This window comes from Pan troglodytes, chromosome 1 (genome assembly GCF_028858775.2).
Source record: "Pan troglodytes isolate AG18354 chromosome 1, NHGRI_mPanTro3-v2.0_pri, whole genome shotgun sequence".
NCBI classification, from domain to species: domain Eukaryota; kingdom Metazoa; phylum Chordata; class Mammalia; order Primates; family Hominidae; genus Pan; species Pan troglodytes.
Window position 1 is genome coordinate 22,585,047 of NC_072398.2, and position 26,827 is coordinate 22,611,873.

At 47.4% G+C, this 26,827-nt stretch overlaps 1 protein-coding gene across 4 annotated transcripts in view; it reads left to right on the forward strand.

Moving 5' to 3' along the window:
- The window catches only part of ITPKB (inositol-trisphosphate 3-kinase B), a 108,246-nt gene that overhangs the window by 33,184 nt on the left and 48,235 nt on the right, over positions 1–26,827 (forward strand). Inside the window, exon 2 of one of the 4 annotated variants that reach the window (XM_063791393.1) lies at positions 621–995. The exons of the other annotated variants lie outside the window; for them this stretch is intronic. Within the exon in view, the coding sequence (XP_063647463.1) occupies positions 621–731 (111 nt within the window). The 3' untranslated portion in view covers positions 732–995. Of the gene's footprint in view, positions 1–620; positions 996–26,827 lie in introns of those variants that run through there. 4 annotated transcript variants of the gene reach the window in all.

A 26,827-nucleotide genomic window follows, 5' to 3' on the forward strand; every position in this document is an offset into this window, starting at 1 on the left:
AACTCTTACAGGTTTGTGGAGTGGAAATGGGATTTACGTGGTTTTGACCTTCACCTCACAGGAAGGGGGATCATCTTTCTGGCAATTCCCAGCAGATACTAGCCTCTGCCTGCTGACCCTCAGCCTCCTCTTCCAGCCCTTTAGCAGCTTGGAATAAGAGGCAACAAACTGGTTGGGTTGATGTTTATGTGAACATATGGGTGCTTGGGAGTTGGAAGATGTGGGGGGAATCCCTTCTGATGGCTCTACAAGTGCTTTCCCAGCACTCTGGGCTTGCATGGTTCCCAGGGACTTCAGAGTTTCTAATTCCTCAAATGACCTGCCTGACAGGGAGTCCTAAGAAATGATTCAGGCCTCAAAGATCTGTCCTCAGGGGTCAGGAGAAAACGTGCAGTATAAGTTGATATAGCTGGAGAGGGGATGCCTGCAACCTCCAGCTGTGGAATGGGGTGGAGGCAGTCACAGATACAAGTCTCCTTGGTGGGAAATTGAAGGTATTCAGGCCCGTATGTGCCCATAGGCACATCTGCATATTTGGATTTGACCCAGGAAGCTTGGGGAAGGAGGGAGAAAATCAGAAGCTTTAACATCTTTTTTTTTTTTTTTTTTTTTTTTTTGAGATGGCGTTTTGCTCTTGTTGCCCAGGCTGGAATGCAATGGCGCGATGTTGGCTCACCGCAACCTCTGCCTCCCAGGTTCAAGTGATTCTCCTGCTTCAGCCTCCCGAGTAGCTGGGTTTACAGGCACGCGTCACCACGCCCGGCTCATTTTGTATTTTTAGCAGAGATGAGGTTTCTCCATGTTGGTCAGGCTGGTCTCGAACTCCCGACCTCAGGTGACCTGCCTGCCTTGGCCTCCCAAAGTGCTGGGATTACAGGTGTGAGCCACTGTGCCTGACCGACATCAAGTTTTATGTTTCTGGACTCTCCTCTCTTCCTCTGGCCATCAGAATGTTTATGGAAAAATGTGAGATGAGGAATAAAGGAATTAGCACCTAAATGTTTTACATAATGTTAGGATGATTTTGCTCTGTGGGAGAGTGGCCTGAATGTGGGGAGCCTTTGAGTAACTGACCTATAACTTTTCTTAGGCCCTTCTGGTTTTATCCCAGTTACTGATGCTGTTCTTATCTCCTACCTATTCTGGAATTCATCTCTGAACATTTAATACATTTGGCCAAGCAAGAGCAATGCTGTGATTCTTTTAAAAAGTACAAGCTTTTGCCAGTACTTCTTTCAAGTTCTAAATTTTATGAGGAGTTTGTTCCACTGTGCAAAGGAGCCTCTGACTTTAAGAAAAGTCATTCCAGCTCAAGATTTCAAATGAAGTCGAGGCTGTGTGTAGTCACAGGTTTTCTCATGTCATCGGTAGAGACAAAAGCCTCTTAGTTTTAGACTGGGCACAGCATTGTTGAACGTCCATTACTTACTGTTTAAGTAACCAATGATCTCTGAAAAAAGCTTGGCTGTAAAGTTGGCAGAATGATGCACTGCTTTGTTTCAAGCCACTGTAAACCGTCTTTCCCAGTGTCACTTTTATCTCCAGTGCTTTTGTCACGTTTTTGCTCATTTCCCCAAAGCGGAAAAATATTGCATTCTCCAGAATGACAATTTTCATTGCTGCCCGCTCAATTCAGTTTTTCATAAATGCCCAGGAAATAAACTAGCTGAGTTCTCCATTCTCACACATCTTCATTAGCACACACGAGAAGCTTTTTTACAGGGAATTCTCGTGTTGACCAGGTATGATACCTGTTGCATTGTGGGTAGTCTTGGTTATATTAATGTTTTTAAAGATAAGTAGTGTTATTACTTTATTGGTCATGTATAATTACATCGGAGATCTAATTATTGAGAGTTAACAATGCTTTGTAATTGGTATTTTACGGCATGCTAAACATTTTTCTGAAGTGCTTGTACTATTAATGTTTATATTCTTTATTAGTTTCGTAGTCACTCTTTTTTCATACTGTAAAGGTAAACGGAATTCGGCTTAAGATTGAATTATCAAAAATTTTCAGGGGTCTAAACAAATAGTATTTAGAGTCCGACCCTCCCACTGTTTGAGATCTAGGAAAATAAAAGCCTTGGGCGGATGGGTTTCGGGCAGAATCGCTACGCTCTGCAAGCTGACCGTGGAGTTGGGCACAGTGTCATCCAAAGAAATGAAGATTTTTTTTTGTAATTAGCTCTTGAACAAAATTAATTAAAAGTTGTTACTCTTGGGGGTGAGGGGGACAAGGAAAGACAGGATTTGGGAGCCTGCTGACCTACAGTTCAACCCTACAAAAAGTATACCCATTTTACAAATGAGGAAACCCAGACTGAAACACATCCTTTCTCCCAAGCCGGGAGCTGGCGGCCAGCAGCGCTGAGATTCTGTTCGTAAGCAGCAACAGCAGCCCCCTTGTCTTTCCCGCCTGGGGGAGCGCAAGCCAGGCGTGCAGGTCAGCATTTCAAGCCCCGCTACTGCCTCTGCTGCGGGCCCGCTGGCGCTGGCGAAGGCGACAGGGGCGGCCGCCTCCCCGTCACGTGACCGGCACCGCCGCCGAGCATGCCGGGAGACGGCGCCCCCTCCCCGGCCGCGGGCTTCCGCGCGTGGGCGGCGGGCAGAGCGCGCGCGGGAGGAGAGAGGAGGTGGGGACCGGGCAGCGACAGGGGAAGAAACCGCGGCGAGGAAAAGCCCCCTGTAGAGCAGGCCCTGCTCCACCGCCCTGCCCGAAATCCCCGCTCCGCGCCCCCGCCTCGGCCAGCGAGCGTCGGGCGGTGGGAACCGGGCCTGAGCTGAGGGCGCAGGGACTCCGGCGCCGTCCGTTCATTGTAAACAAATCGAGTGAGAAATGGAGGCAGGCCTGGTTCCTGGGTCCCTTGGTGCAGGCTTTCACACCCCGGGTGCTAGCACTCGGTCTTTCTCCTGCGTAGGGGATAGGATTGTGTGTGCAGTCAGGTTTTTCTAGTAATATCTTGCACTTTTTTTTTCCTTCACCCACTCAGACATTCCCCATTTTTCCTCATAATCACTTTCTTTCGCTTCAGCATACACACTTAGCCCTTGGCAGGCGAAGTGGAATCTCGGGTTCTTGTCAGACCTCAGTGTTTAAGCTGCTGAAACACAGAGCATATTTGGTTTAGATATTTTACTGTTATGAAAATAAACCACCTCCTGCAGTTACACCAGCTCAGATTTTCCCTCGATAGGGTCAGTGTGGATTATCTATTGGAGGAAAAATATTTAATTAGAAAGGAATGAAATTCTCTATGTTCCTTGAGGTTGGAAGGAGCTTAGGCAAGGAACAGTTAGTTAAAGGTAAGCACAAAAAATGCCAGGGGACCAAGAAGCCACTATTGGAATGCAGTATCTGTTGGCTACTGGTTTAGCACACTGCCCCAGGCTTCCCGGTTGGGACTCCACTCAGGTCCTAGACTGACAAAATGGGAAGGCACCCTCCCAATGGGTCTTCATTACCATCTGCCGAATAAAGAGAATACCAGTAGTTGTATTTCGTGCATTTCTTGGAGCCGAATGATTGGATTAAATCTAGTCCCTTACTGTGCAAGCGTAGTCAACTTTGGCCATCTCTCTCTAGGCCTAGTGCCAGTTGTTGCCTGCCTTTGTAACCAGATAGCCACAGTGAGGTCATCAGAAGAGGATAGGCAGCGCTGCAGAAGGGAATCCTTTTTCTGTACCTCACCATGATGAAATAGGGGTAGCCATCAAGTTGAACTTTCCCTTTTTTTTTTTTTCGAGAGGGAGTCTCACTGTGTCGCCCAGGCTGGAGTGTAGTGGCGTGATGTCCGCTCACTGCAACTTCCGCCTCCCTGGTTCAAGCAATTCTCCCTGCCTCAGTCTCCCGAGTAGCTGGGATTATAGGCGCCCACCACCACACCCGGCTAATTTTTGTATTTTTTAGTAGAGACGGGGTTTTGCCATGTTGGCCAGGCTGGTCTTGAACTCTAGACCTCAAGTGATCCACCTACCTCGGCCTCCCAAAGTGCTGGGATTCCAGGCGTGAGCCACCGTGCCGGGCCAAGTTGAACTTTTCTCTTGGGGGAATCATTTCCCTGCTCAACATAGACCTGGTGGAATTTTCTTGTCTCTCTCTTCCCTGGCATTTTCTCTGGTCTTAGGCAAGCATTTCCTGCCTTTTCTGATTCCCTCTCTGTGTGTGCATGGGACTTAGGGGAGGAAGGAGGAGGGAGTTTTCTGTTAAGGGAGCCATGAATGAGCAGGAAATGGCTATTTGGTACCAGTTATTCTGCAGAATTAGGGAGTGCTGATGCTGACAAGGAGTCAGAAGGATTCAGTCATCATGACATCTGCAGTCACAACTGGGTGGGTTAGTGAGCGCCCCTGAAGTGTGTGTACTCATTTCAGGCGCAGCCAGCAGCAGAATTTGGGAAGACTGTCCCACCCCTCCTACTCCCTGTGTGCTGACAGTTTGCTGTGTGCGTCTCCATGGCTCTGTGGAGCTTAAGAGATTAAGTCCTTGGAGAAAATGGGTAAAGTGAAGTTGTTTTTTTTTTTTTTTTTTTGAGACGGAGTCTCACTCTTTCGCCCAAACTGGACTGCAGTGGCGCTATCCCGGCTCACTGCAAGCTCCACCTCCTGGGTTCATGCCATTCTCCTGCCTCAGCCTCCCGAGTAGCTGGGATTACAGGCGCCCACCACCACGCCTGGCTAATTTTTTGTATTTTTAGTAGAGACGGGGTTTCACCGTGTCAGCCATGATGGTCTCGATCTCCTGACCTCGTGATCCGCCCGCCTCAGCCTCCCAAAGTGCTGGGATTACAGGCGTGAGCCACCGCGCCCGGCCAAAGTGAAGTTTTTAAGTAGGACTGTTGTTAGGAAGATGTTAGCACAGTTAGAATTTGTAGGAATTCTACTGTTGGGGTGTCACTTTCTGTTCTGTTGAAATGATACTTCTTCCAAAAGCAGGAGTTCTGAGCTTATATAGCAGACAGCCTTGCTGCAGCTCACACAGACCCTGCGTGGCTAGCTTCTGGTCAGAGTGCCAAAAGCATTTGAAGTGCCTGGAGGTGTGTTAGCATTAGAATCAGTGTCATTGGGTAGCTGGGACATTGTGAGAAGTCTTGTCCACGTCTATAGAAACAGTTTCAGACTGACTGCTTGCTGGTTTCTCATTGAAGGCACCGTGTGCTCCATGTAGTGCTCTACGTAATCTAACATCCAGAGTCAAGGCAAAAGCTGCAAATGATGACAAACCCAGATCCAGAAAAAGACACAGGCCTTGACAAGGTGGTGAATTTCTTCTGAGCTTCCCAGCATCTCTTTTTGTGTTCTCTTCCTCTCTTGCTTGAATTTTGTTTGGGCCCCCACTCCCTTCTCATTCTGATAAAGGTAGAGGGGCTCAGAAGGTGGTGTTCTGCAGGCAGTGTAACCTTTGGGAAGAAGAAGCAGGCTCTGGAGTCAGAGCCTGAGTTTCAATCCTAGCCTGGCCAATCACTAATATCATTCTAGGCAAGGTATTTTCTGTGAAAACACTTTTGGCATTGGGTTTATGTGGGAACTCAGCAATGTGTGTAAAGCGCCTCGCATATATATTAAATCGTATTAATAGCTGTGATGATGGTTAATACTGAGTGTCAACTTGATTGGATTTAAGGTTGCAAAGTTCTGGGTTTTTTTGTTTTTTTTTTTTTTTGACGGAGTCTTGCTCCGTTGCCAGGCTGGAGTGCCGTGGCATGATCTGGGCTCACTGCAATCTCCGCCTCCCGGATTCAAGTGATTCCCCTGTCTCAGCCTCCCGAGTAGGTGGGACTACAAGCGTATGCCACCATGCCTGGCTAATTTTTTGTGTTTTAGTAGAGACGGGGTTTCACCATGTTGGCCAGGATGGTCTCGATCTCCTGACCTTGTGATCCGCCTGCCTGGGCCTACCAAAGTCCTGGGATTACAGGCATAAGCCACCGTGTCTGGCCAGTTGCAAAGTATTGATGCTGGGTGTGTCTATGAGGGTGTTACCAAAGGAGATTAGCATTTGAGTCAGTGCACTGGGAAAGGCAGACCCACCCTTAATCTGGGTGGGCACCATCTAATTAGCTGCAAGTGCAGATAGAAAATAAAGCAGGCAGAAAAACGTGAAAAGACTAGACTGGCCAAGCCTCCCAGCCTACATCTTTCTCCCTTGCTGGATCCTTCCTGCCCTTGAACATCAGACTCTAAAGTTCTTCAGTTTTGGGACTTGGACCAGCTCTCCTTGCTCCTCAGCTTGCAGACAGCCTATTGTGGGACCTGTGATCATGTGAGTTAATACTTAATAAACTCCCCTTTATATATTTATCTATCCTATTGGTTCTGTCCTTCTAGAGAACCCTGACTAATAGAATAGCTTAGTGTTTGTCTTTCTTTCTTTCTTTCTTTTTTAATTAATGAAGCTCTGCTGTACTGGGTGCTATGAAGAATATCCCAGAAAGGGCTATTCTCAAAAAGCTGACAGTAAAGATGATACTGACTAACGTTCATTGAATGCTTAATATGCTCCAGGCATTGTTCTAAGTGGTTTGAATATTTTGGCTTATTTACTCCTCCTAATGACCCTGTGAGGTAAGTGCTATTAATATATCTATTTTGCAGATGAGGAAACTGAGACCCCAGAGGTGTTAAATGACTTCTCAGTTGTCCAAGAAAATTCTAGTATGTGAACACAGTTCTTCAGAGCCCAGACCTGCCTGGCTGCACTGTCGGGCTCTTAACTGCTGTAGTCTACACTGCTGTAGTATAGGCTTACGCACTGGGGAATCTGACCGTGTCGTCAGCAACCCGGAGGGTGCTTGGCGGTGCAGAGATCCTCAGAGATCATCCTCCAGGTACACAGCCAGAGCAGTCTCTGTCCTGCTCTTGCACCTTTCCTTTCTCTATAGCATTGCTGCTGTGACCAGGAGGCATTGCCTTCAGCCTTCCTACAGAACAGATAGCGCACTGAGTACTTTCCTTCTAGATGAGACTTTTCTCAGTTGGCCTGAATAGGACCTTATTATCAGCATACTAGAAAGCCAGGGCTGCTTCCTTATGAGAGGTAGTGGGGGTGAGGGGAGGCCAGAGGGCCATGGAGAGTTCAAGGAACCTGGGGAAAACTTAAGGCATTGTTCCTGCCTGCCACCTCTTCCCTGTGTCCTTCATAGCAGTTGGTAGAGTTTCCAGGTGAGACTGGCTTTCTAGTTCTTTCTTGCACTGCCCAGCTCAGCCCTCTTAATTTTAAGCAAATAGGTGCAACAGGTTGGAGAGGGTACCAGCTTGAGATATGACCAGGGTAGCAGAGCTAGTCTTGTCTGGAGACTATCAGCAGATCTGTGACTATGCAGTCAGCAGGACAGGATGAGAAGCCAGTCCAGAGCTGAGCTCTAGCCCAGTGGCCTGGAGCAGGGAGGGCTGCTCCATCTGGGATGCTGCTTTCCATAACCTCCTGCAGATCATGCCTGTCCTCTTCCTAGTCTGACCTCTGCCAATAGTTACCTAACTTTGAGGTTGGCAACCTGGGAAAAAGAGTCTTCCATTTTTCTCCAGCCTCTGATGACTTAGCAACGCCTCATTCATATATAAATGAACAATTCCTGTCACCTTGGCCTCTGTCTTTTCCAGAGATGGTTTAGTTGGTTTAGTCTGGGGAGAGGCAAAATGAAACGTGAAGGCACACACTTTCCAGTCTTACGATTCTGAAAGATTGGTCCTCCTCTAATTGGCCCAGTGCCTCCATACTCTGATTTAAGAGAGGTTTCTCATCCCCCTAGCAGTCAGCATCCCTAGCCCTGCCCTTCTGGCCTCTAAGGTCAGCTCTGCTCAGTCCAGAAATGAGCTGTCGTAGCTGCTTTAGGGATCTTAAGGAGTCTGTGACCTTTCTCATCTTTCACATGAACAGAAATTTCCTGAATATCCACTCTATGCCAGGCAGTAGGCTAGGTGCTGTGGAAACAAAAGATAAATCAAACAGAGCTTCTGCCCTGAAGGTGCTGTCCAATTTGGGTGATTCCCCTTGGCCCCTTGACAGTTACACTGGTGACATTTAGGGGACAGAAAACAAGATTTGAACCGGTTGGGCAGACAGATTCAAAGCTGTCCTTCAGTCTACAGTGCTGTTCTGCCCCGGGGGGAGTGTCCTTCCATCTGTCTGGAGAGTGCAGTGCATAGGACTCTGCCTCTGAGTTGAGTGGCTCCCAGCCTGTGGGCAGCCAGTTGTGGCTGTGACCGGGCTGCCCCCAGGGGGTTTGGCTCCTCTTGGGGACCCCTTATCACCCAGATGTGAGGGCACATCTGCCAGGGCAGGCCACAGAACTGTGGTGTTCCTAGGGCAGCTCTTATGTGGAGAGTTCTGGGTTGGTGCAGAGGACCCTAGAGAATTGTCTATTTCACTAATGCCACCTGGGGCAGGTCCCCAGTGTCTTCACCACTAATCGCCTCCCTTCTCTAGCTCCCATAGTTGTGGTGAGGAAAAGTGGCTTCAGTGCTCAGCAGAGTGCTTGGGACTGCATCAAGCCCAGTTCGCCTATCAGGTATGTTTGATTTCAGCTTATTCCTCAGAAGAAATGGCCAGCTATTGTTTGCAGAGTTGGAGAATCACGCACAAAGAGATTCCCTCACCTGACCTCTGACACCCATCTCTCCAGGGATGATGAGAAGGGGAACCAGGGCCTTCCTTGCTGATGCCGGGGCTGTGTCTGCATCACAGTGCTCTCTTGTCTAAAGGGGGAAATTCTGTTTCTCATTTTGCAGCACTGTGTATTCGTGATCTTTTCAGATTTGCTTATTGGTGCAGAAAGGGGAAAGAGTCTAAAGTTTCTTGAATCTTTGCCAGACACTGTACTATGCCTCTGAATGCATCATGCCTTAATCACGCCTCACAGCAACTATTGCTACTTTCATCTTTCAGACAAGGAAACAGGTTCAGAAAGGTTAACCAAGTTGTGACAGGCACCTAGCCTGAATCAGTGGATTTCTTCCTGGACCCACCAACATTTAGTTGACGCTTGCCCAGGTTTCTGCTTTGGTGAACTATATTCTATTGCTCTCAGATAAGAATACCTCCAAATTAACATGAATCCGTTTGTTTGGTGGTTGTTGATATGATTTGTTCCCAAGAGGCCTGGATGAATGAACTTCGTGGTTGTGACCTCTTTTTAATTAGTGATGCTGTACCTGTCCTTCCTGTAGGAAGCTGACATCATTGAGTGTGATCTGTGTGCTGGGTTTTTTCCTGGGAATGGGGACAGGTTGTGCTAACCCCCCTGCCCCTAGTCGGGTGCTGCAGAGGACACTCAGGCCTCAGGGGACGGCTTGGGCTACATCACCTCTGCAGTGTCTCAGCTCTGAGATTCTCAGGCCTTAGTAAGTGTGATGAGACACTTAGGAAATACTCGGAGCCCTAACCAGATGTAAAGACTGTGTGTGTGTGTGTGCGTGTGTGCGTATTTCCTCATTGCTAGTGCTAGCTGTGAGTTCTATGGAGAAAGCCAGCCATCTTAGCGGTTGCTTGGTCTCCAAGGGGACCCTGAGAAATAGCAGCAGCTAGTAATGCTCCAAACTAGTAATTAATACTCCAACTAGAAATTATGTTCTCAGGAAACAGTAGAAAATACAGGGGCCGGGCATGTGCCATTTCGTCTCTAAGTTTTGGCCTTGTCAGAAGTGGAAGCCAGTGTCCAAGATAGTAAAATAAGTCGCTATCTACGTGCCAGGGATGTACATTATAACTAAAACTAGCTACCAGGGAGCACCTTTTATGGGCCAAGCATCTGTGTTGAGAGAGAGATACATACACACACACACACACGTAGATCTATATATGTGTATATATATGTGTGTATATATTTCAAATTAAGTCTCACTTAATCCCATACCAAAACTATGAGATGGATATTATTATCCCCATTTCACAGATGTGGAAACTAAGGCTTAGTGAGATTAAGTAATTGGTCTAAATTCACCCAGCTAGTGACTAGTAGAGCCAGGGTTTTAATCCAGCATAGTGAATTCCAGAGATTCCCAGGTAGGGGCATTAATGGGTGGGTAATGGGCCAAGCTGGGTGCCCCGGGCAAGTAGCAGGAAGGAACTGAATGGAAGAAGAAGCAGCATGTAAGTGAATATTGGAGGGCTGGGAGTAATTAGTCTTTTCCCTCTGCTCTGCCTTTTTCTTATCCTCTTCCCTTTGCTGGCCTTGCATCCGTTTCCTCCCCCTCCTCCCCCCTTCCCTCTCTTCCCTCATCTTACTGTCTTGCCCCCTGGGTTTGGGGGGCTCACAGTGACATTGTGGGCCCTGCCATAATTTCTCCACTTCCCTTCTTGTCTTCTCCCCCGTGTCCTCTCCCTCCTGTCCTTCCTCTCTTCCCTCTTGCCATCTGTCTTCCAATTCTGCTGCACACCGACTCTTGCTGCGGCTGCCAGAGGACAGAGTGAGGATGGAGCAGAGCCACGTTCTGTAGGGGAGGGGGAGGCCCCACAGGTAGTGTCAGGTCTGCGGCAGGTGTGTGAAGAGAGAGAGGATGGCGGGGTCAATGCTCGGGCAGCTGGCCTGGGTGGGAGTGTGAGAGATGCCTGGACTGCTTGCCCTGTCAGTGCAGCCAAGATTATGTTGGCATCTATGGAGTCATGCAGGACTGCCACTCTCTGGGCTGAAGGTTAACCGACCCCCTTCGCCAACCTTCCATACATTAACTGCCATAAAATGCCATGAGTGCCAGTCTCACTTTGCACAATTGATTTATTTAAAACCAAAATATGGACCTTCAGTCTTTTATTATTGGTTTTGGTCTAGAATGTCAATCAAGATAATTTTGACTCTTGATTTTTGTAATTTATCCTGTTCATTATCCCTCCCAGCTTTTATTTATTTATTTATTTATTTATTTATTTACTTATTTATTGAGACAGAGTCTCCCTCTGTCTCCCAGGCTGGAGTGCAGTGGCACAATCTCAGCTCACTACAACCTCCGCCTCCCGGGTTCAAGCAATTCTCTTGCCTCAGCCTTCTGAGTAGCTGAGACTACAGGCGTGCATCACCACACCCGGCTAATTTTTGTATTTTTGGTGGAGATGGGGTTTCACCGTGTTGCCCAGGCTGGTCTCAAACTCCTGACCCCAGGTGATCCACCCACCTTGGCTTCCCAGAGTGCTGGGATTACAGGCGTGAGCCACGGTGCCCAATACCGTCCAGCTTTTTGAAAGAGTTGGAAGAATGAGGAGACCTAAATTCAAATACTGCCCTGGTTAACTTTTTAACTGTGGACCTTGATCAAGCCAGATCAAAGTTTGATTTACCCAGTGGTTTTCAACAGGAGTGATTTTGGCCATTAGGGGATGTTTGGCAATGTCTGGAGACATTTTTGGTTGTCACAACTGTAAGGGTGGTGCTGCTCCTGGCACATAGTGGGTAGAGGCCAGGATGCTGCCGACATCCTCCAGTGCACAGGACAGCAGAGAATTACCCAGTTCAAAATGTTCATATTGCTGAGGTTGAGAAACACTGATGGCTAAGCCTGAGTTTCTTTACTATGAAATGAATATAATAATACCTAGCTCCTTGACTTGGAGGCTCAAATGAGATAAGATGTGTAAAAGTACCTGATAAAGCTGCAAAGTGCTCTGTGGGTGCCCAGTTCATCAGTTGATCAGTTGTTATTGAGGACACGCCATACCAATTGGTAATGTTGCTGTCACTAATTAAAGAAGTCATAGATAGAAAGGTTGACTAGGATCAGACTCAGAAAAGAACCTTCTAGGGTCCTAATAAAAGCAATTTCCAATGTTCTTAAGGGTCTGTTATCAGTAGCCTCTAGGGGTATAGTTGTTCTAACAGCTTCAAAACCGTTCAACCATACTTTGACACAGATTTTTCTTTTTCTGTCTTTTCATGCACCTTGGTGAAATCTGAACACATTCTTTATGGCATTCTTCCTGATTTTGTATCCTGCATCAAAAGAAGTAATGAGATTGGTTTGTTGAAACTTTTTCTTAATGAACACATGTATATTTTTAGTGATTTCTATCTTTCCCTGTAAATGCTCACAAATCACTTGTTCGGTAATCCAGCCCTATGTTTGCCAGTCTGAAGCTTCCAGAATCCAATTTGGCAAAATGTTAGGCAAATAGTTACCCATCTTTAGTCCTCTGACACCTCTTAAAGGTTATTAGCAATGGTTCTGTGAATGCAGAGTTGAGTTCTTTCAGAGCTATCCTTGAAGACAAGGTGTGCTGTGAGAACCCATTGTGGGTAGGGCGGCATGGATCATTTGAATTCTCTTTTAAAAGTGTTGATGTGGAGCTTTTTGAGTAAACTTGAGTTATCCAGGAAAGGGGAATAAGGTACAAATCACCTTCCCTCTGACCCATGGTGTCAGCACAGGCCTTTAATTCAAAAACGTGGGACTGGCTCCTATGACCACAGCAGTTTTAAAACTACAGATTGTGATCTTCAAATGGGGATCAATTTAGATGGTTACAACCAATAGATTTTAATAAAATAGAATATGATAGAGTAGAATAGAAAATAACAGCATTCATTGCACAAAGCAATGGTAAGTACTGTTGTGTGAAACTTTTGTTTTCAATTGTATGTGTCTGGGTATATGAAGAATATACTGAGCACACCATAAATTAGATTGCTTACAATAAAACATGTCAGTAGGGGGACAGGCAGTGATCTCTACGGACCCAGTAGGAAGTGGTTCTAAAGTCTAGAAATTAAATTCTAAAGCAGTGACTCTTAGGCAGGGGTTTTCCTAATATCTGTGTGCAAAGAGCTGCCCATCATCGCTCGACAGCAGTTTAGACCAGCTAGGGAAAGGAAGGGCATGGTGGAGGGTCTGACTGCTTCCAGAAGCCAGAAGAGATCTCAGCTCAGTGTCTTGTGTGTTCTGCTTCTGAGCTTTTGGCTGTCACTATTCCCAACAGAAACTGCAGTCCTGCTCCTGAGAAAGCAGAGCTGGGTGCTGTCTGCTCACCGAAGTTGACCAGAAGTGGCTCTTGTAATGTGCTACCTTCAAGGGCTTCTGGACCACCCTGGAGGACAGAAGCACCCAAGCCACGGCTCACATGCCTGCCTTGCTCCCTGAGCAGCCGAACCTTATTACCATCACACTTGAAGCAGCTCATCAGGGATTTGTTTGAGGCAAAAGTTCCCAGGCCCAGGAAAAAGCTGAAAGCTGTGGACTTAGGAGCCAGATGTTGAGATTTTGTTGTCTGCTGATTGTTGGCTCTTGTCAGGAAAGGAGGAGGAGGAGAAATGAGAGTATATTCACAGTTGCATGGGGGAGTTTTTTACCCTTTTCTTTTTTTAAAGAAGTTGGTATGTTCTTCAAACCTGAGTATTTATATTTTGAGCACTAACGATTCTACATTTGAAGAATAAATCCCCTGCGTGACATGCTACCTTCAGCTCTCATTCTTGGGACTAAACTGAGTGGTGATTTGGGGGTGGCTTTCCCTTTTAGTGGCCAGCTCAGAAATAGCCAGCACACTTATTACACAGACTGCCAGGCTCTCTGGAGGAAGACAGAGGCTTTGGAGCCCAAGTTTAGAGTCAGCTGTTCTGTGGCAGTGTAGGGTGAGAATTGGACCTGGTGGTTTATGTTAAGAAGTCCAGGGCTGCAGAATGGGAATGCTTTCTTTAGAAGCTTACCCCCTTAAAAATAATTTCCACTTTCCTATCTATTTAAAGGGGCTTTTGAACTTGTGTTTATGAAATGTCTTCCCGCCATTTCATGTGACTTGGGACATAGCAGCTGGGATGATCTTCCTTTTACCCAAATGGAAAGTTGGGTTGGGCTAGGGCCTATGGAAAAGCTGGAGAAGTTTAGAAGCCAGGCAAGCAAGATTATAAAAAACAAGAACCAGGGGGGAAAAAAAAACCCACATGATTTTGAGAGGCAGCCTAGTGTAATGGAAAGAGTGTAAGCTTTGGAGTCAGATGACTTAGAGTTGAATCCTAGCTCTGCTCCTTGGACATATTGCTGAATTTCTTCCATTTCCTCATGTATAAAACTTGAAAGTTACAGGGTTTCGAAGGCTCCAGGAAAAATAAATACATGGCACCTTGCATGTAGTAGGCCCTTGATAAATACTGATTCCCTCCCAGGCGTTTTATCTTTGTTTTTTCTGGGGCTCTTAACTTTTCTTCACTGGACCTTTGTAGGCACCCATTTGGGGTTCAGCAGGTACCTGGGAGCCCAGAGGAAAAAGAGTGCTACAGACTCCAGGTGGGCCCTGGGTGACCACTGAATCCACCTTCATGATTAGGGCCCACGCAACACAGAGCTGCTTCCAGAGCTCTGGGGGATTTGCTATTAGCTTGGGGTAGTTTAAAATTGAATCCATCACAATGACATGATGGGGAGACATAAACAGAACATTTGGGAGCAGAGCACAGCTGCTAAGGTGGCATGATAGACTGCTTGGCATTACAGCATTGTTATTTATTAGGGAAAGTTGAAATGGGTCAGAGAATGAAGTTTTCCTAAAGACCTCAGTCTTAGGACTAGCAGTCTCTTTTCATTGTTCCTCCATAAAAATGTTTTGCTCTGCTCTATATTGGGCCAAATGCACTAGCCAAAATACTGTTTTGCAAATTTCAGGGGAGGGGATGCGGCTGCTCATTCTGGGCCCTCCCCTTCCTGCTGTTGACTCAGGCCCGTCTAAGGCGTTCTGTGCTGTATTTGGGGGATTTTCTGGGGCCGATTTTAGAATGCTTGCTTACTGTGCGTGCAGAGCCCCCCCAGCCAGGCCCCACCCCAGCACGGCTCCTGCCTCTGTCATCTGAAGCCTCATGAGCTGAGGCTGGGAAGAGAATAGAAGACACTGGTCATATGCATGTGCCCAGAGTTTGTTTGAGGAAGAGATTATACATCCATATTTCCAAAGAGAAAGAAAAGAGGTTTTTTTTTTTTTAAATGTGGCAAAGCGTACATAACATAAAATTCACCATTTTAACCGTTTTAAGTGCACAGTTTAGTGGCATTACATCCATTCACACTGTCACGCAGCCATCACCACCATCCATCTCTAGAACTTTTTCATTTTCTCAAACTGAAACTCTACCCATTAAATAATCCCTCTCCCCTCTCTCCTAGGCCCCTACAACCATTAATCTACTTTTCTGTCTTTGTGAATTTGCCTATTTTCGGTACTTGGGATAAGTGGAGTCATACAACATTTGTCCTTTTGTGTCTGGCTTATTTCACGGAGCATAATGTGTTCAAGGGTCATCCCTGTTGTAGCATGTGTCAGAATTTCCTTCCCTTTTAAGGCTGAATGATAATCCATTGTGTGTCTATATCACATTTTGTTTATCCAGTCATCTGCTGATGGCACTTGGCTTGCTTCCACCTTTTGGCTATCGCAGGAAACTAGTTTTGACGTGTTGAGATGCAGGCCTGATTTCCCTGCCTGCTTGTGAGGTAGGTGGACACGTTGAATTGACGGTCCTGTGTGTGAGTGAAGTGTGTGCGACTGTGTCTGAGTGTCTGTCCTTCTCAGTTGACGTAAATACTAGGGTTATGAAAAGTCCTGTTTTATATCTGAAGAAACTCTCCCTGCCCACTGGCTTGTCAGAGCCTCTTGATGAAAGGGTAAACAGGAGGTGAGTGCTTGACGTAGGAGGAGTGAGTTATCCTGCCTCAGCCTCCTGTCCTGGAGAGTGTGTTTACTGCAGGCTGCTGTGGGGATGAGAGGACCAGTTTGGGAGCCTGACAGCCCCAGATCAGGACCAGTCTCAGGATTTCTTTGTTGTGTGACTTTGGCTAGGTCACTTTAACTTTTCTGAGCCTGGTTGTCTACATCTAAGAGGATTTTGGGATCCATATTAAATGTAACATGTCAAAAGCTGTTGCCCGGTGCCTGGCTGATGGTATGTATTCAAAACACCTTCTCTTCCTTAAAGAAACGCTTATACACTGTTGGTGGGAGTGTAAATTAGTTCAACCACTATGGAAGACTGTGGCGATTCCTCAAAGACCTAAAGACAGAAATACCATTCAATCCAGCAATCTCACTACTGGGTATATACCCAAAAGAATATAAATCATTTTATTATAAAGACACATGCATGTTTATGTTCATTGCAGCACTGTTCCATAATGGCAAAGACATGGAATCAACCCAAATGCCCATCAGTGGTAGACTGGATAAAGAAAATGTGGTACATATACACCATTGAACACTACACAGCCATAGAAAGGAATGAGATCATGTCCTTTGCAGGAACATGGTTGGAGCTGGAGGCCATTCTCCTCAGCAAACCAACACAGGAACCGAAAACCAAATACAGCATGTTATTATAAGTGGGAGCTAAATGATGAGAACACATAGACACATAGAGGGGAACAACAGATACTGGGGCCTTTTGAAGGGTAGAGGGTAGGAGGAGAGAGAGGATCAGGAGAAATAACTAATGGGTACTAGGCTTAATACATGGGTGATGAAATAATCTGTAAAACAAACCCCCATGACAAAAGTTTACCTATGTGACCTGTACATGTACCTCTGAACTTAAAAGTACACAAACACATATGCATGCACACACACACACACACACACACACACACAAATAAAACCTTCCGACAAAGGAAAAAACCCCACAAAAACCTTGTCCTCCTTTCTCCACCCGGATAGTGAGCATCTTGCCAGGGAGACACCTTGTTGTATTTACCTATAGGATTCCCCTTCCCTGGGCCTACCACAGTACCTGGCCCGCAGCAGCGGCTGCTGGTTGGATGCTTATTAACTTTATCCTGGACACTCTCTGGGAAACAAAGGCTGCTCCACAATAGGACTTTCCAAAAATGTTGTGAGAAAACACAGCCCCAGTGGAATCAGCACAGAGCTTTCTAAGGGGGTAGGCTTTGAAGAGAATATTATTTATTTGGATGGGTAAATTCTGGCTTGTTTGAAAAACAAAAACATAATACTGGCCTCATTACTTTTTTCATCATTGCCCCTTTGTCTGTGGGTAGAGTGCTTTTGAGAGATTATTGGTTGGAACCTTAAAAATAGGCCAGTTGTCAGATGTCTTGGCACGAAAACATATCCCAGTGGCTTTCTTTAGGAATTTTCATAAAGCTAAATGTCTCTCCTTGGAGAGGGCTGTGTTGATCACCATCTGCTGAATACTCTAAAGAGGTCGGAGCAAACTTGCTCCCAAGCTAGTGGAACTAGCCAGTGGAATCCAGATGTCAGTAAAGTGGGGAAGCACTTGTTTGTTGGGGGGGAAAATGGAGTGGTTGGTAATGGGAGCAAAAAGAGTCCAAATCATTTTTTCTGGACCCTTCTCCCAATTCCCATCCCTATCCCTACCCATCTGTCTTTGACTTTATCAATGAGAGTCCTACCAGCGTCCTTGGGTGGTTTTGTGGGTCAGGCAGAGAGAAGGGTACAAAGATTGTTGGTGGGATTCCAAATGCCAGGTGAAAGGGGAAGGAGAAAGTGCTAGCATAAAAGCTCTGCCTGGGACCCAGCAGGCTGCTCTGGCACAGCTGACTGTGGCAGCAGCTCTGTGGTCTGGGCAGCCCCTGAGTAGCCTGCTAATTGTGACTGGCTTCATTAGCATTTTGGGCAGTGGCCCCGAGCAGCTGGGCTGCTGCTGTCAAGAGTTGCTTTGCAGATGGAGGACCTCCTTTTCTGTCCTCTCCTCTTGGCCCTCATTACTATCTAATGCCAAAGATACAGAGTGGGGGTGACTCTTGGCTTGGGTTCTGTGGGACCCTGAACACACGAGACAATCCTGATGGGGGGCGGTCAGGAGTGGGGGTGGTTACATTCTGAGTTTCCCGGAACAGCTCTGCAAAACAGCTCCCCGAGGGATGTTGTCTAATTCGTCTTTGCATTTCCAGTGCCAGCATGGTACCTGCCATATATAGGCAGCTGCAGTTTAAAAGGCTATGCTCTTTTCTGGAACCCTCCAGGGCTGCAGGGATCTCTTGTATGATAATGTCACTATTTGCCATTTCATAGGGGCTTAATCATTGCTGAACCCTATCAGAAGTGTGAACCCTATCAGAAGTGCTAAGCCCATTTGTTTATTCTTGCCAGAGGCTTGGGCCTGAGACTTGGTATGGCTTCTACTTTGGGTGTATTTATCCTAAGGAAAACGTAGGGCAATTGGGAGCTTTCTCCTGGTTTCTTTTTAAAAATAGTTGTTACAGACACTCCCTTGGCTGGTCCTGGCAAAGACTCTTGAGGTTGTAGGAGCTGCTCTTTCCTCCTCCCCAGACACCTGGGGAAGTTGGTGAGCTCCTTGAGGAAACTCGGAAGCAGTATCTTTTTAATCTTTTTACCTCCATCCCTATGGTCTTGAGTAGAGAGCCACACACAAAAGGCCCCTTGACAATGAGGAGCAATGGCGATGCTGCCCAGCTAGAGATCCTTCCCACAGTTGGTATCTGTGTGGCCCCTCTGTGCCAAGCAAGGCCACAGGAGGGCAGGAGGGCACTGTGTCTCTAGGTAAGTGCTCCCTACAGTGCTGGAACTGCTGGGGCTGCAGTTTCATGGAACCCCTCAGTTTTGCCAGCCTCAAGTTGACAAGTGCAAAAGCAGATGTGGTTTCTGAGCTCATTCATGTTCCTTTACAGCGGGCAGCACCCTTGGTCTCAGTGGAAAAAGCTGTTCCAGGGACAGAGGGTAGAGGCTGTTCCTATGTTGGCCTCTGAGCTGGAGGCTGGAAACAAGGGATCAGGGTGTGATGTGGCAGGGCAGATGGCACAGAAGACTCCAAACCCTAGTGTTCCCCTTTAAGGCCCACTTTTGGTTGTTTCACTGTGGACAGTGGGTTAGATTTTTGTTTTCATCCGAGGATGGAAGCCATAGACTCATGACTCTGAAGAGCTCTCTTATGAATAACTTACGGTTCTATATCTCATGGTGGAAATATTTGGCAGCATTCTGCACTATTTCTGCCTTCTCTTCTTGACCAGAGTTTATTTTGTTCCACTCTGATCTTATTTTGGCCCAAGTGTAAATGACGCTATAGAAAGATTCCTTTTTTAAATATTCCTTTTTGCTCACTGACTACAAATATACAGTACTAGAGACCCAAGGCAGCAAATGACTTGTGCCACATCAGTGAGGCAGGACGTTAGTCCCTGCCAGCACCTGGTGATGTTACTCCCTGGAGGTTCCAGATTATAGCATCCCAGCCTGAGGCTTGAAGACCCAGGGGACTTCTGTTGTCACAGCACAGTCAAATCCTCTTGGCAATAACTCACTCTCCCTGCACGTTTTTCTCTACCTCCAGTTCTGCTCTGTCCCCTCCCATTGCCAGATAAGTCAGCCATATTTGGCCCCCAGGGCACAGTGGCATGTGCACACTTGGCACCCCAGGACAAGCCTTAGGAAAAACGGACACACACCTAAACCCTTTGGGATGTCCTTTTTCGACATTGTGCACAGCTACACATGATCTTTCATGAAAGAATCCAGATGGGAGACATGTGGCAGGAGATCTCCTTTTAGTGCCAGATAGGTACGGAGTCCTCTGGTCTTTAATGAGTTTTACATTGTGTTATGTCTGTGCTGGGATGGAGGGCACATTACACCGCACGCTGACGCAGGTTCAGGGCCCCAGAGGATGCACAGAGGCAGGGCAGGAGCTTTGGGTTTTTCCCACTGAGCTAAAGGGAGTTTGGGGGCTTTGATCCTTTTGAATTTCCCCCATTTCCCCAAAGGTCAAACTCTGGACTTGACACTTAACAAGAAATGCTCCTGGGGACCCCAATCTAATAATGGTATCTCAGTGAACCCCAGGGAATTTTTCCACTTCCTTTTGAAACTGACTATGGCTTCCCTTTCAATCTATACTAGACATGTCCAGGAATGAAATTAGGCCCACTGGGTGACTAGGGAGTTGGAGACATTCTTCAGCCAGCCAGAGCCTCACTGTTGATTCAAGAGCAGATGCTTCTGTGATTTGCCCCCTGCCCACCCACCCCCATGGCCTCATTAGAGCAGACAGAACTGGTTCGGAAGCCTGCTGGCCCACATGGCTTTCCCTTGGGTTCTGCTGAAGTGCCCTGGTAAACCTTTTAGGGCGGCGGGGGGGGCTTTATCTGCCATTCCCTTTCCGTTAGCAACTTGCCTTGTTAACCTGGGGTTGCTTTCTGCAATAATGTCTCAGGTTGGAATCTTCATCATCCCCCTCCTCTTCTCCCTCACTCTTTCTCCTTTCCTCCCCCATCCTCAGTTTCTTGTCTTGCATCACATTCATTGGCTCAGAACCTTCCTCGTGCTGCCCCACAGCTCACCGCGGCACCCAGCAGCCAGCCGCTTCATTTCCCCAGCTCCAGAGCTTCATGGATGAGAAAGTGGAATTTTTTTTCCTTGTACAATGTTGTGGAGCTTTTAATTAGTTAACTCATGTGTCCATTTTATAAACAATGAACTAAACACCTGTTACATGCTGAACATTCCAGCCCAGCAAGCCCTGGTGCCTGCCCTTGAGGACGTGGAGGTGTCACTGGTCACAGAGACATGCAATCAGATCACAGAGTCGTTGGGTAGAGGCTGCAGGGAGGCCTGTGAGGGCAGGGCCATGCCGTGTGGGTGCAGACAGGGAGGAACAGCTACTCCCCTGGGGCCTGCTGGGAGGCCCAGAGCTCATCTGTGGAGGCTCTGTGGGAGAGGGGACAGTCAATAACATCTTTACTGTTGAGTTGGACTTCAGTGGCTGGACAGGGAGGGAAAGATGATTCCAAGTTGAAGGTCCACGTGAGCAATGGCCAGGAAACCCGAGAGAATGTGGCGGGACCGGGAAATGGTGAGTGGGTCAATGTCGCCAGGACTTAGGGGCAGGGGTGGGGCAGAGCGGGCATGCGTGGAGCCAGGGTGCTGAACACTGAACTCAGCACGAGCTGAATTTTGAAGTGCCACATTCTAAGGAAATTAAAACATCCTGTGGATGGCAAGAGGACAGGTTGAGTTTTGAAAGGGGCGTCCGCAGATGGAGGTGTAGGGAGGTAGCTCTGAAGACAGGGACTCTTGGATGAATCTCTTACTGTGTTGTTCCCATTGAAGGGCTGTTTCCCTCTTGGGGCAGAGGCCAACTCCTTCATTCCCCACCTTGGCTTCAATGTCTACTCAGGCATTCAAAGGGAAAAGGAAAGCAATGGTTTTTCCTAACCCCATTCCACTCTCCCCATGTAGGACCTGTGAGTCGGCTGATTGTGGGTTCAGCATCTGCCACCCTGGGAATGTTGACCCAGGGGTGTGAACGGTGGAGCGCTGGAGGCAGGCAGGGGCCCTCCATGATGGGCAGAGCAGCTCAGTGGCCTTGGCAGATCTGGACTCTGGTCCCACCTGTGTGCCTCTAGGCGCGTCTTTGGGGCCCTCTGTACTTGGGTTTTGTTACCTGTAAGTTATATATGAGTGACTGCTTAACCTTCTGGAGTCTCCATGCAGAGCAAATGAAAGAACATATGAGGATATCATTTGAAAAGCACAAGGCCTGAGATCTTTGCATGCATTCATCTGCATTTCGGTAGCTGACCTTTCCCAGGGCTGGTTCACCAGTGTTCTCTATTGTGGAAAGGACCCTGTGCCTGAGAAGAAGGGCTTTTAAGAGACCCCAGTTCTAGAACAAGTCTGATTTCAGGTTTGTATGTACTGCCTCTGTGGGTCCCCTTCCCTGGTTAAAGAAAAAAAAAGTGTTGCTCTATCCTGCTCTGCTATGCTCATTGAAAGAATAGCTGCTCTGTGAATCCAAATGCAGGCCTTCCATGCAGGCTTTCGAGGGAGGATGGTGGGGTGCACAGGTTGACTGCTCTGCTCCCTGGCTGGTGCTGGTCTCCTTCTGGAAGCATGCACTAGGCTGGCCAGCTGGAGAGTGAGTATCTGGTAACAGATGAGCAAGTGCTTCTCCTACTTTGAGTTTCTTGGGGGTGATTCTACACTTGCTTTCACATATCCTTCTGGTAACACCTGGACTGGTGCCATTTCCTTCCCCTTCGTTTTGTTCCTAATGGCCCCAACGTCAGTACTGCATGCGAAAGGTGAGAGAGAATTCTTGGTGGGAGAGAATCGGGTGCTGTGAAGAGGCTATTTTTCTACTTATGGAAGTTCATTTACTCTTTGGATTGGAAATTTCCCTGACACTCAGAAAGTCAGATGGTTTGTCAGTATGGAACATGCCTCAGGGAATTAGCAGGATATCCATGCCTTCTTTGACTGGAATTTAATATTTCCCACTTTGGCCCAGCAATTGAACAAAATCTCTTTGTAATGAAGGTAGCTTGTGGTACCTTCATTTCTTTAAAGTGAAGTTTGGTAAGATGAAAGCTGTGTTCTGAGGCACAGATGTTGTAAGATGTTTGGTGGTTGATTTTGAGTCCTCCTCCAGCCTGTCCTTGGGTAGCTGGCTTTGCCATTTTCTCAGATGAAGAAAGGAGAGAGGCATAGAAAAGAGGGAATGATGTGTTGCTCAAACTCAGTTTTAGAATGGAGCATGAAGTCGGGGGGACTCTGAGTTCAGCTAGAGCTTAGATTAGTTGCATGTCTACACTCCCCTTCCCCCGCCACCGTCTCCACTTCACAGATGTCTTATACTACACAGCAAGCAGGAGGGCCTTTGACATGGGTAGGGGGTCATGGGGCATAGCATGGTGGAGAAGAATGGGTTCTTGGTACATATACATGGGTTCAAATCCTGTTTCTGATGAGTCCTGTGACTGGAAGCAAGTCATGGCATCTGCCTGAGCCTCTGTTTTCTTACCGGTGAATCCAGGTCATCTTAGTTCCTGCAGTCAGCTGCCTCACAGGGCTGTTTTCAACATCATAAGAAATAATGGATGAGAAAGAGCTCCATCAATGCTACAGGTGTTAGGGGAGAAAGGAGAGAAAAGGAAAAGGAGAAAGAATCATGTAGGCAGTGGGTTCCTTTATGCTGGGCTGCTCAAAGCACGAAGGGGGAGGTGTTGCAGAGTTGGGATTCCCCAGCCCTCTCTGCCTTGGGACAGTTGTCACACATTCCCAGGGTCTGTGTCTTCCACCCAGGTTTATGCAAGCGTGGACAGCACAGTGACAGGTTGCAGTGCTGGCTGCCCCTCTAGGGCCTGGCTTCCCTCAGAGCATCATGGTGTAAAGTAGGAGGGAAAAGGCAGGTGTGAGTCTATGGGCAGACAGACCTGTCTTGGGCAGAGCTGCTTGGGATGACACAATCCAGGGTGACACAATCCAGTCTGATTGCTACCCACTTTGGTAGGTAGAACGTGGCCAAATACAGCTGGACTCTCCCTGTAAATATACACCTCCTCCTGAGGCTCAACTTGCAGAGAAAAAGGGACTAGAGATGGAGAACAAAGGCTGGAGGTGCCCCAGATGCTGGAGTGGCTGCCCTGCCTGTCTCCTATACCACTTTCAGCTTCTTTTATCTTCCACAGCTCCTCCCCAAGGAAGTCTGAATCTCATTCACTAAAGGGGTCCCCTCTGAAGGGTACTGTCAGCCCACAGCCTCTCTTCATACCAAACACCAGTCAATCCCAGGTGCAATTTGTTTATTAACAATCATAAGTGTCACTTATGGAAGACCTTGTATGTGCCAGGCAATGCCCTAGTGCAGCTAATTCCTAGCACAGCCCAGCAAGGGAAGCAGCCTCATTTTACAGGTGAGGAAACTAAGGCTCAGAATGAATGAGTGGCTTTACCCAGGTCACATGGTGGGCAAAATGCTGGAGCTAGGACTCAAATTTCTGCTTGCTTTGCTCCAAACCGTTTGCTCTATGTTGCTACCTTGCCTTTCACTGCCAGTACACAGAAGTCCCTTCGGTCATTCTCTGTTCTCAAGAACCCTGAATGACCTGCTGAATGTTATTTATATTTTCCTAGCTCTTTTGGGCCACTTTGACCAATGATGTCTAGTGGTTCTTGCCAAGACTGCACTTTGGAAACATGTGTGAGCTTAACAAATAAATCCCTGTGCTAGACTACACTCCACACCAACTAAGCCAGAATCTCGGGGCGGGGGGGACCCAGGCAACAATGGTTGTAAAACTCCCAGGTGATAACTGATGTGCAGCCAAGGTCAAGGACCACTGCATTGCCCTCCCAGCCTTCAGCTAGTGGTGGTCCTTTGACTACTGGAGATGAGATGGTGGCAGCTGCCTGGGGATCCTTTAGGAGGCTGAGAAATTCTTCAGCCAGGCCTTTAGGTGGACTGCTGACATTGCTTCTACACTGCTTCCACATAGCTCTGAGCCTTTTTATGTAATGCCCTCATTCAGCCTATGAGCTTATAAGCAGCGTCTGAACTCCCAGCTTGGACTCCTGAGTGACAGATGCTGGAGTACAGGCATTTGTTTTGGAGGAGGCAGGGGTATCATCTGGAGAGTTGGAAATTTTGTTTTGCAGGGTTGCCAAAAACATGGCCAGCTAGTAGACCTGCATTTGCTCCCTTTTTTAGTGCCCAGGCTGAGGCATTTAAATGTTGTTGCAGGTGGGAGAGGATGAAGCACAGATCCAAATCTGCACAATGCAAAAATATGCAAATTGGGCTTTAAAAGAAAATGTTTATATTTAATTTTTAAATCAAACCTTTTACCTCAATGTAGGTATTTTTCTGTATGCCCCAGGCGATTGCAGGAAAGCAGCCTGGCATAGGGAAGGCCTGGGTTGGATCTGGGCTCTGGATTTATCAAATTTTCTGCACTTACCAACTCTGTGCCCTTGCCAGGGTGGTTGTGAAGACCAACTTAGAGAATGGACACACAAGCTGTCTTGCATAATGGTAGGCTCAGAGAACACACTCAACACATATTAATTGCTTTCCCTGCCTTCTCTGCCCAATTTTACAGATGGAGGTGTCTGCAATGGTAAACTTTCTGGCTAAATCAAAGGGAAATGAAGTATAACCCCTTAAGAGCAAAAGAACTGGTTCTAGGTGGGAGTGTTATTCACAGGATAGGAAGAAAGGAACAATCTGGCCTCTGGGAACCAGCAACACTGTCTGTGGACTGAGAAGCACCCCACGTTAGGTCTTCTCACCAGACCACTGGGTTTGACATGGTGAGAAGAGGCAGGTGGTTAATTTTCTGACCAAGGCGCTCAGCTGAAAGGCTATCAAGGATGGCATGAATAATTTTTGCCAGGTGAGGGGAGGGGAGTTTCAGAGAGCATGCATCTCAAAGTCTTGTCAGGGCAATGACTGGACCTCAGAGGCTGACCACTTCATAGCTGCGGACTTTTTCTTAGCAACGTGAAAGAACACATCCACTTAGGGTAGTCACAGGGTGTGTGTGTTGGGGGTGGCAGAGGTCTTGCATTCACCCAGGATGGGGCTGAACATTTTCCCGTTTGTCCCAGGGACAGGGTAGCTCTCCTGTGCCCTATGAGCTTCAAGGCAAAAGGGCTTCATGAATCCTGGTGAGAAAACGCGTTTAAAATGTCTCTTGGCCAACAGTACCTTGGTTTAGTTCCCTCGATCTGACTTTCCTGAGTTGCATCCCAACTGGGCTGAGCCTGGTCTCAGAAAAGTCCCTATCATCAATATCCATCTCTTTCCAAATGCCCTTGCTGAAAAGCCTGGGGCCCCCTTTTCTTTCCTTCTTGTACTGTGGGATATTTGCTTTCCTTTTTCATAAGAATCGTGGATAACTTAATACAAGTAATCATTAGAGCCGACTCTTCACATCGGTTCACCAGCTGGTCCCGGAAAAGGACCCTACCTAACACATTCAGCATTGACTCTCTTGGGGAAAGAGCTGACACATTTCTATACCTCCTGCTGGTTCTGGGATGCCCTCAGGCTTCCCTACCTCCCCCCTCTCTGCCAAAAGGGACTTAGGATCTCTAAGCTGTCTTTCAAACCTCAAGGAATTTCAGGAACTCGCTTGCTCTTTTGGGGTCGCGCTGATTGGGGCAGCTGGGTGTGCCCCGCCCCCTCCCCGCCCCCTCCCCGCCCCAGCAGTCACGTCATGGAAAGGCTGGGGAGGTGGGTCCGTGCTCACGTGGTCGCGGGCGCTGCGCTGCCTGGAGGCTCAGTTCTGGGCTTTCAGGGTTGAAAACCCCGCCCCAAGCTTAGTTTGAGGCCATCTGAGGCCGCTGGAGAGTTGACCCTGCTCTCACAGGTGATGTGTTAGGATCGAGGTGTGGTTGGTTCCGTAAGCTGGTCGGAGGCGCAGACGCTGGGCCAAAGTGTCAGCAGCAGTAGGAAATCTACTGGGTGTTGAGGCTTTTTGCAGTTCCCTTTTCTCCCTGCCCTCTCCGCCTGGCCTGCGCTTTAACTCTTCCCGGGTTTGCTGCAGGGTTGGGAGTGAGGGCAGTTTCACTGGTGAAAAGGACGCTTTCAGAAGCCAGACTCCTAACCTTCTCCCCAGCAAAATCGAATTTAGAGCAATAACCTTTAAGTTGAGTTTTAAACTGTGACATGTCCATTGCAGATCATTGGGTAAATACAGAAAACTATAAAGAAATGAAAATCACCCGTAGTCACCCTTTTAGACTTTTTCCTAACATTAAAAGTACTGCTTTTATTTCTGCAAAATGTAATTTTAAGTATAGTCTTGAATGACTGATGAGGAAAACCTTTTATCGTCTTTCTCCTTTCAACATCAGTTCAAAAGGGAGGTAGAATATCGACTTAGGTTAGTCCCCACAACTCAGCTTTTTTGAGACTATCCCAAGAACACAGAATTTCAGAGCCAGATAGTATTTTTGAGTTTATGTGGTTAATCTTTCCACTTTCTGGACTGAGACAGAAGTGACACAACTTTCTTGGGGTTTCCAAATTAGCTGCAGAGCTGGAACCAGAAGAACTCAAAGAGTTCTGCTTCTGAAGTCAGGGTCCTCCCAAAACTCCAGGAGCATGGAATATCAGAGTTCACTTTTAGGTCAGAGATTTTAAAT